Below are 13,684 nucleotides of genomic sequence, written 5' to 3' on the forward strand. Positions count from 1 at the left end.
GCCAGTACCAAGCTGTTTTAAGAACAGTGGCTTTGTAATACAGTTTGATATCTGGAATTGAGATCCCACCTACTTTGTTCTTTCTCAGGATTGCTGCAGCTATTCGGGGTCTTTTTTTATTCCAGATGAATTTTTGGAACGTTCGTTCTAGATTTGTGAAATATGCCGTTGGTAATTTAATGGGGATTGCATTGAATCTATAAATTGCTTTGGGTAGTATGGACATTTTGATGATGTTGATTCTACCAATCCATGAACACGGTATATTCTTCCATCTGTTTATGTCTTCCTCTATCTCTTTTTTCAGTGTCCTGTAGTTTTCAGCATATAAGTCTTTTACCTCCTTAGTTAAGTTTATTCCTAGGTATTTTAATTTTTTTGGTGCAATGGTAAATGGGATTGCTTCTGTAGTTTCACTTTCTGTAAGTTCACTATTGGTGTAAAGAAATGCCATGGATTTCTTAGCATTAATTTTGTATCCTGCTACATTGACGAATTCATTTATTAAGTCTAATAATTTTTTGATGGAGTCTTTAGGGTTCTGTATGTACAGTATCATGTCATCTGCAAATAAGGACAGTTTTACTTCTTCTTTTCCAATCTGGATGCCTTTTATTTCTTCTTCGTGTCTGATCGCAATGGCTAGTACTTCCAGTACTATGTTGAACAGGAGTGGTGAGAGGGGGCATCCCTGTCTTGTTCCTGTTTTTAGGGGGAATGGTTTTAGTTTTTGCCCATTGATTATGATGTTGGCTGTGGGTTTGTCATATATGGCTTTTATTATGTTGAGGTATGCTCCCTCAATTCCTATCTTGCTGAGAGTTTTTATCAAGAAAGGGTGTTGGATTTTGTCAAATGCTTTTTCCGCATCAATTGATATGACTATGTGGTTTTTTTCTATCAATTTGTTTATGTGATGTATCACGTTTATTGATTTGTGGATATTGTACCATCCTTGCATCCCTGGGATAAATCCTACTTGGTCATGGTGTATGATCTTTTTGATGTACTGCTGGATCCGATTTGCTAGGATTTTGTTGAGGATTTTGGCATCTATGTTCATGAGGGATATTGGCCTATATTTCTCTTTCATTGTATTGTCTTTATCTGGTTTTGGGATTAGGGTGATGTTGGCTTCATAGAATGAGCTGGGAAGTGTTCCTTCCTCTTGGATCTTTCGACATAGTCTGAGGAGGATAGGTTTTAGGTCTTCCTTGAATGTTTGGTAAAACTCCCCTGTGAAGCCATCTGGCCCCGGGCTTTTGTTTGCTGGAAGCTTTTTGATTACTGCTTCGATTTCCTCCATAGTTATTGGCCTATTGAGATTTTTAGATTCTTCCTGGTTAAGTTTTGGAAGGTTGTATTTATCTAGGAATATGTCCATTTCCTCCAGGTTGTCTAGTGTGTTGGAGTAGAGTTGTTCATAGTATTTTCTAACAATCCTTTGTATTTCTATGGGGTCTGTTGTTATTTCTCCTCTTTCATTTCTGATTTTGTTTATTTGGGTCCTCTCTCTTTGTTTCTTGGTGAGCCTGGCTAGAGGTGTATCAATCTTGTTTATCCTTTCAAAGAACCAGCTCTTGGTTTTGTTGATCTTTTGTATTGTTTTTTTGGTCTCTATGTCGTTTATCTCCGCTCTGATCTTTGTTATTTCCTTCCTTCTGCTTACAGTGGGCTTTTTTTGTTGCTCTCTTTCTAATTCTTCGAGTTGTAGAGTTAGGTCATTGATTCTCATTGTTTCTTGTTTCTTGCAGTAGGCTTGTAGAGCTATGAACTTCCCTCTCAAGACTGCTTTTGCTGTGTCCCATAGGTTTTGGATTGTTGTGTTTTCATTGTCATTTGTTGCCATGATGTTTTTTATTTCTTCTTTGATCTCACTGGTGACCCAGTCGTTGTTTAATAGCATGCTATTTAGTCTCCATGTGTTTGATTTTTTTGGATTGTTTTTGTTGTAGTTGATTTCCAGTTTTATGCCTTTGTGGTCTGAGAAGATACTTGATATGATTTCAATTTTCTTGAATTTGAAGAGACTTTGTCTGTGACCCAATATATGGTCTATCTTTGAAGATGACAAATGTGCACCTGAGGAGAATGTATATTCTGTGGCTTTGGGGTGAAATGTTCTGAAGATGTCAATTAATTCCATCTGATCTAGTGAGTCATTTAGGATTGATGTTTCTTTGCTGAGTTTCTGTTTAGAGGATTTGTCCAGCAGCGATAAAGGGGTGTTTAGGTCCCCTACTATGATTGTATTGCTGTCAATCTCTCCCTTGATCTTCTCCAGAAGATTTCTTACGTATTTGGGTGCTTCTATATTGGGTGCATATATATTTACCAGAGTTATTTCTTCTTGTTGGACTGCTCCCTTTAGTATTATGAAGTGGCCTTCTTGATCTCTTTTTATGTCCTTCACTTTGAGATCTAATTTGTCAGATATAAGTATTGCTACCCCGGCTTTTTTTTCACTTCCATTGGCCTGAAAAACCTTTTTCCATCCCTTCACCATCAGTCTGTGTGCGTCTTTTTTTCTGAGGTGGGTTTCCTGTAGACAGCAGATATATGGATCATGTTTTCTTATCCACTCATTTACCCTATGCCTTTTGACTGGGGAATTTAATCCATTTACATTTAAAGTTATTATTGATAGAAACTTGTTAGTCGCCATTTTTGTTCTTTACTGCTGCGTTCCTTCTTTGTTTCCTGTTTTTTCTATTTACAGCAGACCCTTTAGCATTTCTTGCATTGCTGGTTTGGTTGTAATAAACTCCCGTAGACCATTTTTGTCTGTGAAGCTCCTGATTTGACCCTCAATTTTGATTGATAGCCTCGCTGGGTATAGTATTCTTGGATTCAGACCCTTCCTTTGCATGACTTTGTATATTTCATTCCATTCCCTTCTTGCCTGATGTGTTTCTGTTGAGAAATCGGTCGCTAGTCTGATGGGGGATCCTTTGTAGGTAACTTTCTGTCTCTCTCTGGCTGCTTTTAAGATTCTTGCTTTGTCGTTGGTGTTTGCCAATTTAATTATTATGTGCCTTGGTGTTGGTCTTTTCGGGTTCATTTTGTTTGGGACTCTGTGAGCTTCTTGGATTTGTGTGAGTTTTTTCCTCCCTATATCAGGGAAATTTTCTGTTACTATTTTTTCAAACAGGTTTTCTATTCCTTGCTCAGTTTCCTCTCCTTCTGGCACCCCTATTATTCGGATGTTGTTTCGTTTAGCATTGTCCCAGAGTTCTCTTAGGCTCTCCTCCTGCTTTTTAATTTTTTTTTCTAGAAGCTGTTCTGTTTGGGTATTTTTTTCTACCTTGTCTTCTAGCTCGCTGATGCGGTCCTCTGCTTCTTCTAGTCTACTGTTGATGCTTTCTATTGAGTTCTTTATGGCAGTGATGTCGTTTTTCAATTCTTCATGGTTTCTCTTCATTTCCTCTTGGTTCCTCTTCATTTCCTCTTGGTTCTTCTTCATTTCCTCTTGGTTCCTACACATATTGTTGAATTGGTCTTCCATTCTTTTCATCCACCTTATGGCCATTACTCTGAATTCTTTCTCTGACAGGTTGCTTGCCTCCATTGCCTCCATTTCGTTTACTTCCTTTTCTGATGATGCCTGTTTTTCTTTCATATTTGGGTTGGTTCTTTGTTTCACCATGATTTCTCTTCTCAAGGTGTTTGGTTATGTAGCTCTCTCTCTGCTGCGCTGATTCAAAGGCACAAAATACAACACAACAAGGCACAACGTACAAGGCAACAAACTAAATGCATTCACGATATTAATAACCCCAAATAAAGGTGACCCCCTGAGTGAAGAGAATTAGGGGATAAAGAAGAAAAAAGAGAAAAAGATTAAAGAGAAAAATAAAAAACAAAAAGGAGTGCTGAAATGAAATTGGGAAAAGGGAGAGAAGAAAAAAACAAAAAGGCAAAAAAAAAAAAGTAAGAGAATGAAATAGAGGTGGGGAAGAGGCTATTTGTATGGGGAGAGCGAGGGATTGGAAATTAGATATATAAGTAGGGTGAAATTTAGACAGTGGGTAGAAAGAAGGAATAGGTAAAATCCAAAGCAAGAATAGGGTAAGAGAAACAGGACAACAAAAGGGGAAAAGTGAGGAAGAGAGTTTTGGCTAAGGGTAAATGTGAGATAGAGAGAGATGATGCTAAAGGAACGATGAAAATAGAGTGTAGAACACTAATCCCAAAATAAAATAAAGAAAAATAAAAAAAAATAGTGAAAAATAAAATGACACTTGAAAAAATGGTAAAAGGATAGCAATAATACTGGTTAAAAAAACGTAGTAATTAAAAAGGTAAAATCAGGTGATGAAAAAAATAAAAAATAAAAAAATAAAATAAAATATGTTCTTAATGAAATGGTGAAAAAAGAATTAAAAAATATATATATATAAAAATATTCGGAAGTGAAGGTGCTTCAAATCTTCCACTCTTCTTTTTGGCACGCCTCAGTCCTGCCAGGCATTCAGGAGAGTGTTGACCTTCCCTGCGATACACTGTCCGTCCGTGCAGTAAACCACAGACCTGACTTTAAGGCAGGTTGTATTTTTTTTACCAGACTGCCTTTATTTGTGATCGCAAAAGAGACAGTTCGTGGCTCTGCCTCTGGGTGGCAGTGTGTCTGGATTTACCTCCAAGGCTCTAAGTCCTCTCTATCAGTAGGGTTTTGTTTGTTTTTTTTTTTTCCTCTATGGTATTTGGAACTAATTCGGGAAAGACCACTGCCCAGAGCTGGTTCCTTGCCACTGTCCGCTGTTTCCCAGGCTCCCCAAAAAGAACTTTCCCCTACAGGCTCTGCGAATGACCCCAACTGGGGAATCCCATGCACTGGGTTTAGTAATCAAATGCACGGATCTAAGGGGGACTGTAACAAGAGCCTGATAGTTGTGCGAATTCGCAAGCCTCCACCTTCCAGGTCTGCACACAGTCTCCGCGCGCAGTCTCCGCGCGCCCACTCGCCCCTGGCACCAAGCAGCCAGCAGATTGGCAAAGTCCAAGGCTGCTCCTTTACATCCAGTCCAGCTATGGGCTCATTTTTAGCGTTCCCTTCTGCCAGCAGCCCTGTGGGGCCCCTTCCCCACTCACGGGTCACGCTGGTCCCAAAGGCTGCGGACTCTGTGGGGCGCAGATTCCGCCCCGCGCGCGCTCGGTCCTCCCTCCAACCCGAACTGCAAACCGCACCTTTAGGGGATGTCCAACCTTTCCGTGAGAAGAAGCAGTGCTCCTCTGAGTTCAGGCAGTCACTCTGCTTGAGATCCCTTGTTTCCAGGTTAGTAGCTGGTCTCTGGATGCCGGCAACGACCACCCAAGATGGCGCAGTCTCCGCTGCTTAGCTGGCGCACCAGGAGAGGCTTCAGCCGCAGTCTCCAACCGTCCTTTTTTTTTCCTGGGGGTTCTCGGTCTTTCCTAGCTGCAGACAGTCTCTCAGCTGAAAATCCTCTGCCTATTCGGGCTGAATGTTACCCGTTTCAGCTGCTCACCCTTATCTGCTCCAGGACAAGGCACAGGACACGTCCGCTTATACCTCCGCCATTTTCCCTGATTGCTCCTTTTCTAGATTTGTTTTATTACATGATAAATAAAAAGTATTTGTTGTAGTCAGTAAATTGGGCCTGGTATTAGTACCCAAATCAGCCTCCTCGAAAGTCACATGCTTTCCTGTTTATTATGCTGCCTGTATACACTGGCAAGTCCTGTTTCTGAATCTTCACTTGAAACTCCCACCCTGATCAGCCCTGTGCTCCTTTCCAACTCTTCCTGGACCATGCAAATCAGTCATCTCCTCCCTCTCCCACCCTCGGCTTCTCCATTTTTCTGGGTCCCTCTTTCTTCCAAGTCTAAGAATTTACCCAAGTCGTTTTCATCCTTAGTTTCATTTCCTACATCTCCCACCACCCCCTGGCCCTGCCACACACACACTAGAACAGTGGTTCTCAACCTTGGCTGCACATTAGAATCACCTGGGAATCTTTTTAAAATCCTGATTTCTGGGCTTCATCCTCCAGAAATTCTGTTTCTTTGTTACTAATGTTGTGACCCCATCCCATAACAAAGAAACAAAATTTTTGGAGGATGAGGCCCAGAAATCAGGATTTTAAAAAGATTCCCAGATGATTCTAATGTGCAGCCAAGGCTGAGAACCACTGCCCTAGACTAGAATCTCCCTTCTACCATCATCACACACTTGAAACTGCTTCAGTAAGTCAGGGATTCTTAACCAACCAGCCCTAATATTAGATATAATTTATATGAACTAATTACCAGGCTCTGCACATATATTATCTCATTACTTCTCAGGAAACCTCATAAGACATTATGATATCTCACTTTTCTAGATGAGAAATGGAGGCTTAGAAAGGCTGTATGACCCTGATTTGCTCAGGATCACATAGCAGTTAAGTAGCAGAGGTCGGTGGGAATCAAGGTTGGGCTTACTGCCAACCTCATGTTCCTGCCACTCTGCTATAAGGCCATCATTCAGCTCCCATCAATCCCTCTTTTCCAGGGACTTTCAGGGAGATTGACTTGCCAAGCTATGTACCCAATCACCAACAACAACGAAACCAAACATCTTTTTGGGGGGAAGAGGGTAAGACTTGCAGGCAAATATCTACTAGCCCTTATCTTTAACCTACCTTTAGACCGCCTCTCCCTGAATAGTCTAACTTCATCTGATAGGTCACTTAGGTTTGGTGAATGAAAGACCCCTATAAAGTCCACCAAACCAGAACAAGAAGGAAGGACAGGGTAAGCAGGCTTCACTCAAACCATCTCTCTTTAAGTTTCTCCCCTGTCTCCTCCACCCAGGGAACGTTTTCCTTTCTACAACAGATCCAGTTGGATGGAGAGAGGCAAGCTTTGCCATGACCAGAAAGGATGCCCATTTTTAGTTTTCATTCATGCCAATGTCCTGGTGTGAGACTCTCTGCACTCACTATGTCCCTGTGCATGTGCTCTGCAGGAGTGCAAAGAAATTTTATTGAAAGGGGTCTGCACATGGTTGCATTGTTGTCACATGTAGTGACCTTAATACATAGCTTTGGGAAAGTCATTTGGGAAAGGGAATAGCAGGTGGTGTGCTTTTTTCTCCTCCTTTATTAGATTGTACTCTGATTTGCTATACAAACTTGTGCAATTGCCTGGAAATGTGCGCACACATGCCTCCCAAATAAGAACAAGCAGGTCAACGACCCAGTGTTGTAATGTTCCAGCCTGAGATCTGCTTGGATAATCCAGCAGAGCCATTTGTCCTTTTGTAATAGAGCAAATAGTGGAGGGCAGCAGGAAGCCAAGCAGAACCCTAAAGTGCCAAGACAGACAGAGGAGAGACAGAAGAGATAAGAGGCTGAAGAGGGTTAACATCAGCCTCCAAGTTAGCTTCCAATTCTTGGTGAAACTCCCAGAGGGAGACTGACAAATCATGAAGTTACTTGCCATCCTTTTCCTTTGTTCCAGGCTGTTAACAAGTTTCGCCCAAGAGGACCAACAGCAAGACATTGACTGCAATGATGAGGATGTATTTAAGGCTGTGGATACAGCTCTGAAGAAATACAATAATGGAAGCAACAGTGGCAACCAGTTTGTATTGTACCGCATAACCGAAGTCATCAAGACGGTAAGAGAGTTGTCTTTAACCTTGAGGTCATTTGGGATTTGTGCTATCACTTGAACCCAGGACACACACACACACACACACACACACACACACACACACACACCACATCACACAGAAAAAAACCTGATAATTAAAGTTAGAGGCTTAGAAAAGACCAACCCTACCCTCTGGGGTGGGAATTGGGCAGGGTAGTCCTCAAGCCTTCAAGGTTGGCCTCCTGGGTAATCAGAGTACTGGTATTCTAGGCTGAAATTAAAGAAAGGTAGATGGAGTCATTTGAAAGGGACTATGCAGAGTGGGAAAATCCAGGAAGTCAGTCAGGCCACAGCAAGAGAATTTTCTGGTGACAGGCCTTAAACTGAAATATAAAAACTTCCAGACCTCAAAGGGGAGGAGGTCTTTAAGGGGGTATGACTAGCATATACTGTATAATCTCACACATAAATGGAATCTAAGAAAGTCAAATTTAACAGAAGCAGAAAGTAGAATGGTGGTTGCCAGGGACTTTGGGATGGGAGAAATGGGGAGGTGTTTGTCAAGGGTACAAACTTTCAGTTATAAGAAGAGCCTGGTAGCTTAGCTCAATGGATGAGCATCAACCTATGAACCAGGAGGTGGTGGTTCAATTCCCGCTCAGACACATGCCTGGGTTGCAGGCTTGATCCCCAGTGTGGGGTGTGCAGCCAATCAGTGATTCTCTCTCATCATTGATGTTTCTATCTCTCTCTCCTTTTCCCTTCCTCTTTGAAATCAATAAAAATATATTTTAAGAAAATAAAATGAGTAAGTCCTGGGGTTCTAATGTACAGCATGGTGAATAGAATTAATATTACTGTATTGTATGTTTGAAATCTGCTAAAGGGCTAGATTTTAAGAGTTCTCACCACACACAAAACAGGTAATTATGTGAGTTGACAATATGTTAATTAGCTTATTTGTGGTAATCATTTCACAATGTATACATATAGCAAATCATCTTTTCGTATATCTTAAATATATGTAATTTATTTATACATCAATAAATATACCCCAATAAATATACCTCAATAAATTATACCTCAATAAAACTAGGGTGAATGAGGGACAGTAGGGTATGTCAAGAGGAGTCAGAAAAGAAGTTAATGTAGTTCTACTATATTAGATAAAATATCTACCATGAAGTCCTGATGGCTGAATGCATCAAGGGTAACAGCAATGTTCTAGTTGGTTTAGAATATTCTTTATCACTGATGGATACACTCAGGTTGAAGATAAATCCTGACAGGATGTGTGATTCCAAGAAATACTACTGGATGCATCAAAACTATTAGGTTGGGGGGATGGGATGGTGGCTTTAGTTGTGATTTTGCTGTTGTTGTTGTTGTTTATATGGAAACATTCAGAATGATGAAACTGAAAGAGAAAAAAATCAAAATCAAACAACCTTTAGCTTTATTTCTCTTTAAAGTCAATCATCATCTCTTGATAAATGAAAGGTTAAGCAAACTGGGCTCAGTGGACCGGTCTTCTCTCCAAGGACATCCCCAGGAAGAGTTTGCCTGGGTGACTTTGAAAACAAGCAAATCAGACACAACACAAGAACACTTAAACAATTTATATGGCATTATGTATCTCTGTGATGGTGCATTCCACAGGACATATGCATATTTGACACACTGCCTTGTTGCATAACTGATCTATTTATTATAGCATATAGATATCATAATGTCACTGAGGGAGTGATACCACAGGACATTATAAATACGTGGTCCCATGGATGCTCTTTTTTTTTGCACTGTGCTTGACATCCCAAACCCAATGACCTTACTCATATGCCATAATTCTCTCCACCAACTTTTTCCAACACCCTTAATTCATTACATTCTGTGTTTTCCACTTTTTGTTGTTCCAGTTCAAACAATTAACTAGGGGGACTAAATAACTACCCTGATTTTCTTCTTTGTGGTCTTTTTCCTGAACGTTGGGGCCCAGTCTTTGGCTGCATCTGTACAAAGATCTTGGACACTGTACAAAAGGCATCAAAAAGGATCATATGACTTGTTGTCTAGCCTTAGTCAATAAACCTGTGGGATATATATGGATATAGATATAGATAGACATAGATATAGATATAGATATAGATATAGATATAGATATAGATATAGATATAGATATAGATATAGACATAGATATAGATATATAGATTTTTTACAGAGAGGAAGGGACAGGGATAGAGATTTAGAAACATCGATGAGAGAGAAACATCGATCAGCTGCCTCCTGCACACTCCCTGCTGGGGATGTGCCCGCAACCAAGGTACATGCCCTTGACTGGAATCAAACCTGGGGCCCTTGAGTCTGCAGGCCGATGCTCTATCCACTGAGCCAAACTGGTTAGGGCAACCTGTGGGACTTTTAAAGAAAAGTGCACATGTAAACGTCCTGCATCCAGCATTGTTGAGCTGTCATCAATGTGCTTGTGTCTGTTTTACTGTTACAAAATTAGGTAAATATGGAAGCAAAGCCATTCCACGGGTCATTTTTAAAAAAGGAATTCTGGTTCTGTTTTCTAAAGAAATGTAGAAATACTTTTAATTTGGATCTATTTATAGCTTCAGCTCTCTTCAGCTGCCAGTGTGTTATCCATCTTTAGCCTAAAAACCTGGCATAAGAGATTTTTGTTTATTCGCATATGATCCTCTTAGACCCTATTATATTTAGAAAATTAACATCTTTCTTTGGGGGAAATTCTTGGTTATTCTGCCATAACAGAATATGTATTAACTTGTAGATTCAGTGGTTCGATACCTATTTAATCACATGCTGATATTCCAGAAGGATTTCTTGCATGGGTGAAAATAAAGATGAGACACAGGGGGCGTATTTTTGTTTTTGATATATCCCGTTTAGAAACTAGAAGTCTTATGTCATGAAAAAGAAAACAAATTATTTTTAAATGGAAAAAAATCAAAGGTAAAAAAATACAAGCTTTCAATAGTTTGTTCAAATAAATTTCACTATGTCTCTGTGATAGTTTACTTTGGTGGAAGAAAAAAATCCATCCATTTGACATGATGAGATTAAAGGAAAAAGTAAAATTGAGCCATTCTGATTTTACAAACTAGTGTAGTCAAGCGAGTCCTGGTGCCCTTGGCAGTGTTTTATTGGTGTTGTGATTGGCGGACATCTGTAGCAAATGTGTTGCTGTTGGGTACTTTGTTTTCCCTAAAATGTCCACAGAATCACTATCACCTACTGCTTTATCTAAATCGGAGACCCGAAACGAACCTCGGAACTATCGTGTTTGACTCCATCATCTCCAAGATGCAAATACTCTGACAAGTGCAGGCTCTGAGAGAGCACTGCCCCTGGACTCAGGAGACCCGGAGTCTGGGTTGGCTTTGCCTTTCCAAGGTGGGAGGCTGCCTCAGCTCTGCCCTCTCTTCTTGGGGCTCTTTTCTCTCACCTGCAAAGTGAGGGGCTGGGCAGCAGCACCTCTCAGGTCTCTTGCTGCTCCAACGTGCCAGGATTTTGCATCTAAAAGCTCATCTAACTCAGAACCTTCAGCCTTAAAAGTTTTTCTTTATTATTTTATGACATGTTAAAAAAATAGAAAACAAAAGAAACCAAATAAAAATACTAAAATTACCCATAACTAATCTCATCACCGAGACATACCCGTTAACATTTTTTTTCAAAAAATGAAAGAAGAAAGTACTCTTGTTTGTTGATTTGTTTTCTAATTGTAAAAGTAATATATATTTTTTTTCAAAAAATCCTCAGACAATTTAGGAATGTTTGTTTAAAGAAGAGAATAAAAGCCGGAACCGGTTTGGCTCAGTGGATAGAGCGTCCGCCCGCGGACTGAAAGGTCCTGGGTTCGATTCCGGTCAAGGGCATGTACCTGGGTTGCGGGCATATCCCCAGTGGGAGATGTACAGGAGGCAGCTGATCGATGTTTCTCTCTCATCGATGTTTCTAACTCTCTATCTCTCTCCCTTCCTCTCTGTATAAAATCAATAAAATATATTAAAAAAAAAAAAAAAGAAGAGAGTAAAAGATAACCATACACCCATCACTGAGATGCAACATGTTAACAGTTTTGCTGCATAACTTTTCAGAGTTTTAAAATTATATATATGCATGAAATTGGTTTCTACAAAAACAGGCTAATACTACATATACTACTTTGTTTCTTGAAAATACATGTTTATAAATATATTATGAACATTCTTCCAAGTATTTATAACTTTCAGTAGTGTTAGTAAATGTTTTGCTCTTGTTGAATTAAATCAATATCAAATATGCATAACTGCACCAGATCCCTCTCCAATGGTCTGCTGTTGTCAGTTGAATGAGCCCTATATATCTTTGTTTTCTTTTTTCCAGGGAGACCAGGAGATATTTTATTCTGTCAAATATGAAATCAAGGAGGGAGACTGTCCTGCTCAAAGTGGCAAAACCTGGCAGGACTGTGACTACAAAGAAGCTGAGCAAGCTGTAAGTGTGATGGTCCAGAGCCTCCAGTTTTCTCAATCGAGACTGCGAAATTATTCTGCTAGTGCTGGGGGTGATGAGTACTGTGGAGCCTGTTTGTCAGGGGTGCACATAAACACTCAAATGTGTACAAAAGGCAAATGGTTGATGTCTATGTTCTTGCATAGACAGAAAGGGCATGAGAGGCCAGCCATGAGATTGGAGAAAGCCCTCCCATGAAGAGGGGACTCCTATGACCAATTGGGTGCTTTATTTGTGCAGACCTGAGTTGGAATTCTACTCTGCCTCTAATTAGCTGACCACTTTTAACACAGGGGCTCCCTTGTAAAAAGGAAGTAAAATTGACCTAAATTGGAAGAAAAGAATATACATATGAAAAGACCTTGTTTTAACAAGGAATATTAACCAAATACCTACCATCTGTTTGCCACACCACAGCTGGTTGTTTGGCCTTACCTGGGGAGTTAACAGCCAGTGTCTGCCAGGAAGGAAGCCACTCTTTCCACAGTCCATGGACTCACCTCTTTAATGTGTCAAATGTTATTGGTGGAAATGGGGTGTCCACTGGTGGGAAGTGGGTGATCCCTTTCCCCACTGGATGTTGGGGGTACAGTCCTCACGACATCTTGAGAAAAATATTTTTCTAAGACTCACACTTTATTTGTGTGGAATTCCATTATCTGCATTTCTAAAGTCCCATTTCCCTTAAACCAGTCCTAAAAGTGGAGCAGCTGGGGATTCAGCACAGCCAAAAGCCCGATCAATGTCCCAAGTTTCCATTTCATGGTGGAGCTGGGTCTGGCACTGCATCAAGAAAATTCTTGTCCATTAGCCCATTGTGTGTGGGCACGGGGCAAGGGTGTGGGGGAGACATATGGCTGTGGGCCATGCGAGTGCATGCAGGGGAGTGTGTCCACTGCAACAAGAGAGCCAGGAGCCTCAGTGTGCAAGAGAGGCAGGAAAGAGAACTCTTTGTTTAGGAGTTTAATATCTGAAATCTTCCTGTGCTTACAGGTGCTACACCATCTGTGTTCCCAGGGGTGATTGACAGAAAGTACCTTCCCTAGGTCACCCAGACTTTACTGGGCATGTGTCTATTTGGCTTTCCCTTTGCTCCTTTTCAGTTAATACCTGGTTATTACAATGGTATCAAAAGCACTGCATTCTCTGTGCAGTTGAACCCTGAAGTTGAACTGTAAGAGGAGAGTTTGGCAGGCTAGTTTTAGGGCACTGTGTTCACCTTAGTGAAAAAGTGCTCCAAACATAACATTATTTTAAAACCTCACTATCTATACTGCCTCTCCTCTGGACACCTCATGAATATCAATGACTTGTAAATAATAATGACTAGGCTACAAAAACATTCATTCTTGTATCTCAAAAGTCTGTTAGAAAAGAATCTTAAGTTTTAAATAAGAAAAAAGCCATACTTACTAGTAGCAACAGCTCTACCTGCCCTTCTCCATCTGAAAGATTAAGATAAATGGTCTCCTTTTTCTTTCTTTCTCTCTCTTTCATTCTTCCTCTTTTTCTTCCTCTCTCTCTCTCTCTCTCTCTCTCTCTCTCTCTCTCTCTCTCTCTCTCTCTC

General features: G+C 40.4%; 1 protein-coding gene and 1 pseudogene across 2 annotated transcripts in view; both read left to right on the forward strand.

Annotated features, from left to right (window-relative positions):
* LOC308515343 (histidine-rich glycoprotein-like) overlaps positions 1-13,684 on the forward strand; it is a 285,767-nt pseudogene that overhangs the window by 67,448 nt on the left and 204,635 nt on the right. The window lies entirely within an intron of this gene.
* Positions 7,289-13,684, forward strand: part of LOC308516176 (kininogen-2-like) — a 30,710-nt gene continuing 24,314 nt past the window's right edge. The window contains exons 1-2 of the mRNA XM_081087019.1: positions 7,289-7,621; positions 11,989-12,099. Of these exons, the coding sequence (XP_080943145.1) occupies positions 7,427-7,621; positions 11,989-12,099 (306 nt within the window). The 5' untranslated portion in view covers positions 7,289-7,426. The remainder of the gene's footprint in view (positions 7,622-11,988; positions 12,100-13,684) is intronic.

This window comes from Myotis nattereri (assembly GCF_964212035.1).
Source record: "Myotis nattereri genome assembly, chromosome: 3".
Classification (NCBI taxonomy): Eukaryota; Metazoa; Chordata; class Mammalia; order Chiroptera; family Vespertilionidae; genus Myotis; species Myotis nattereri.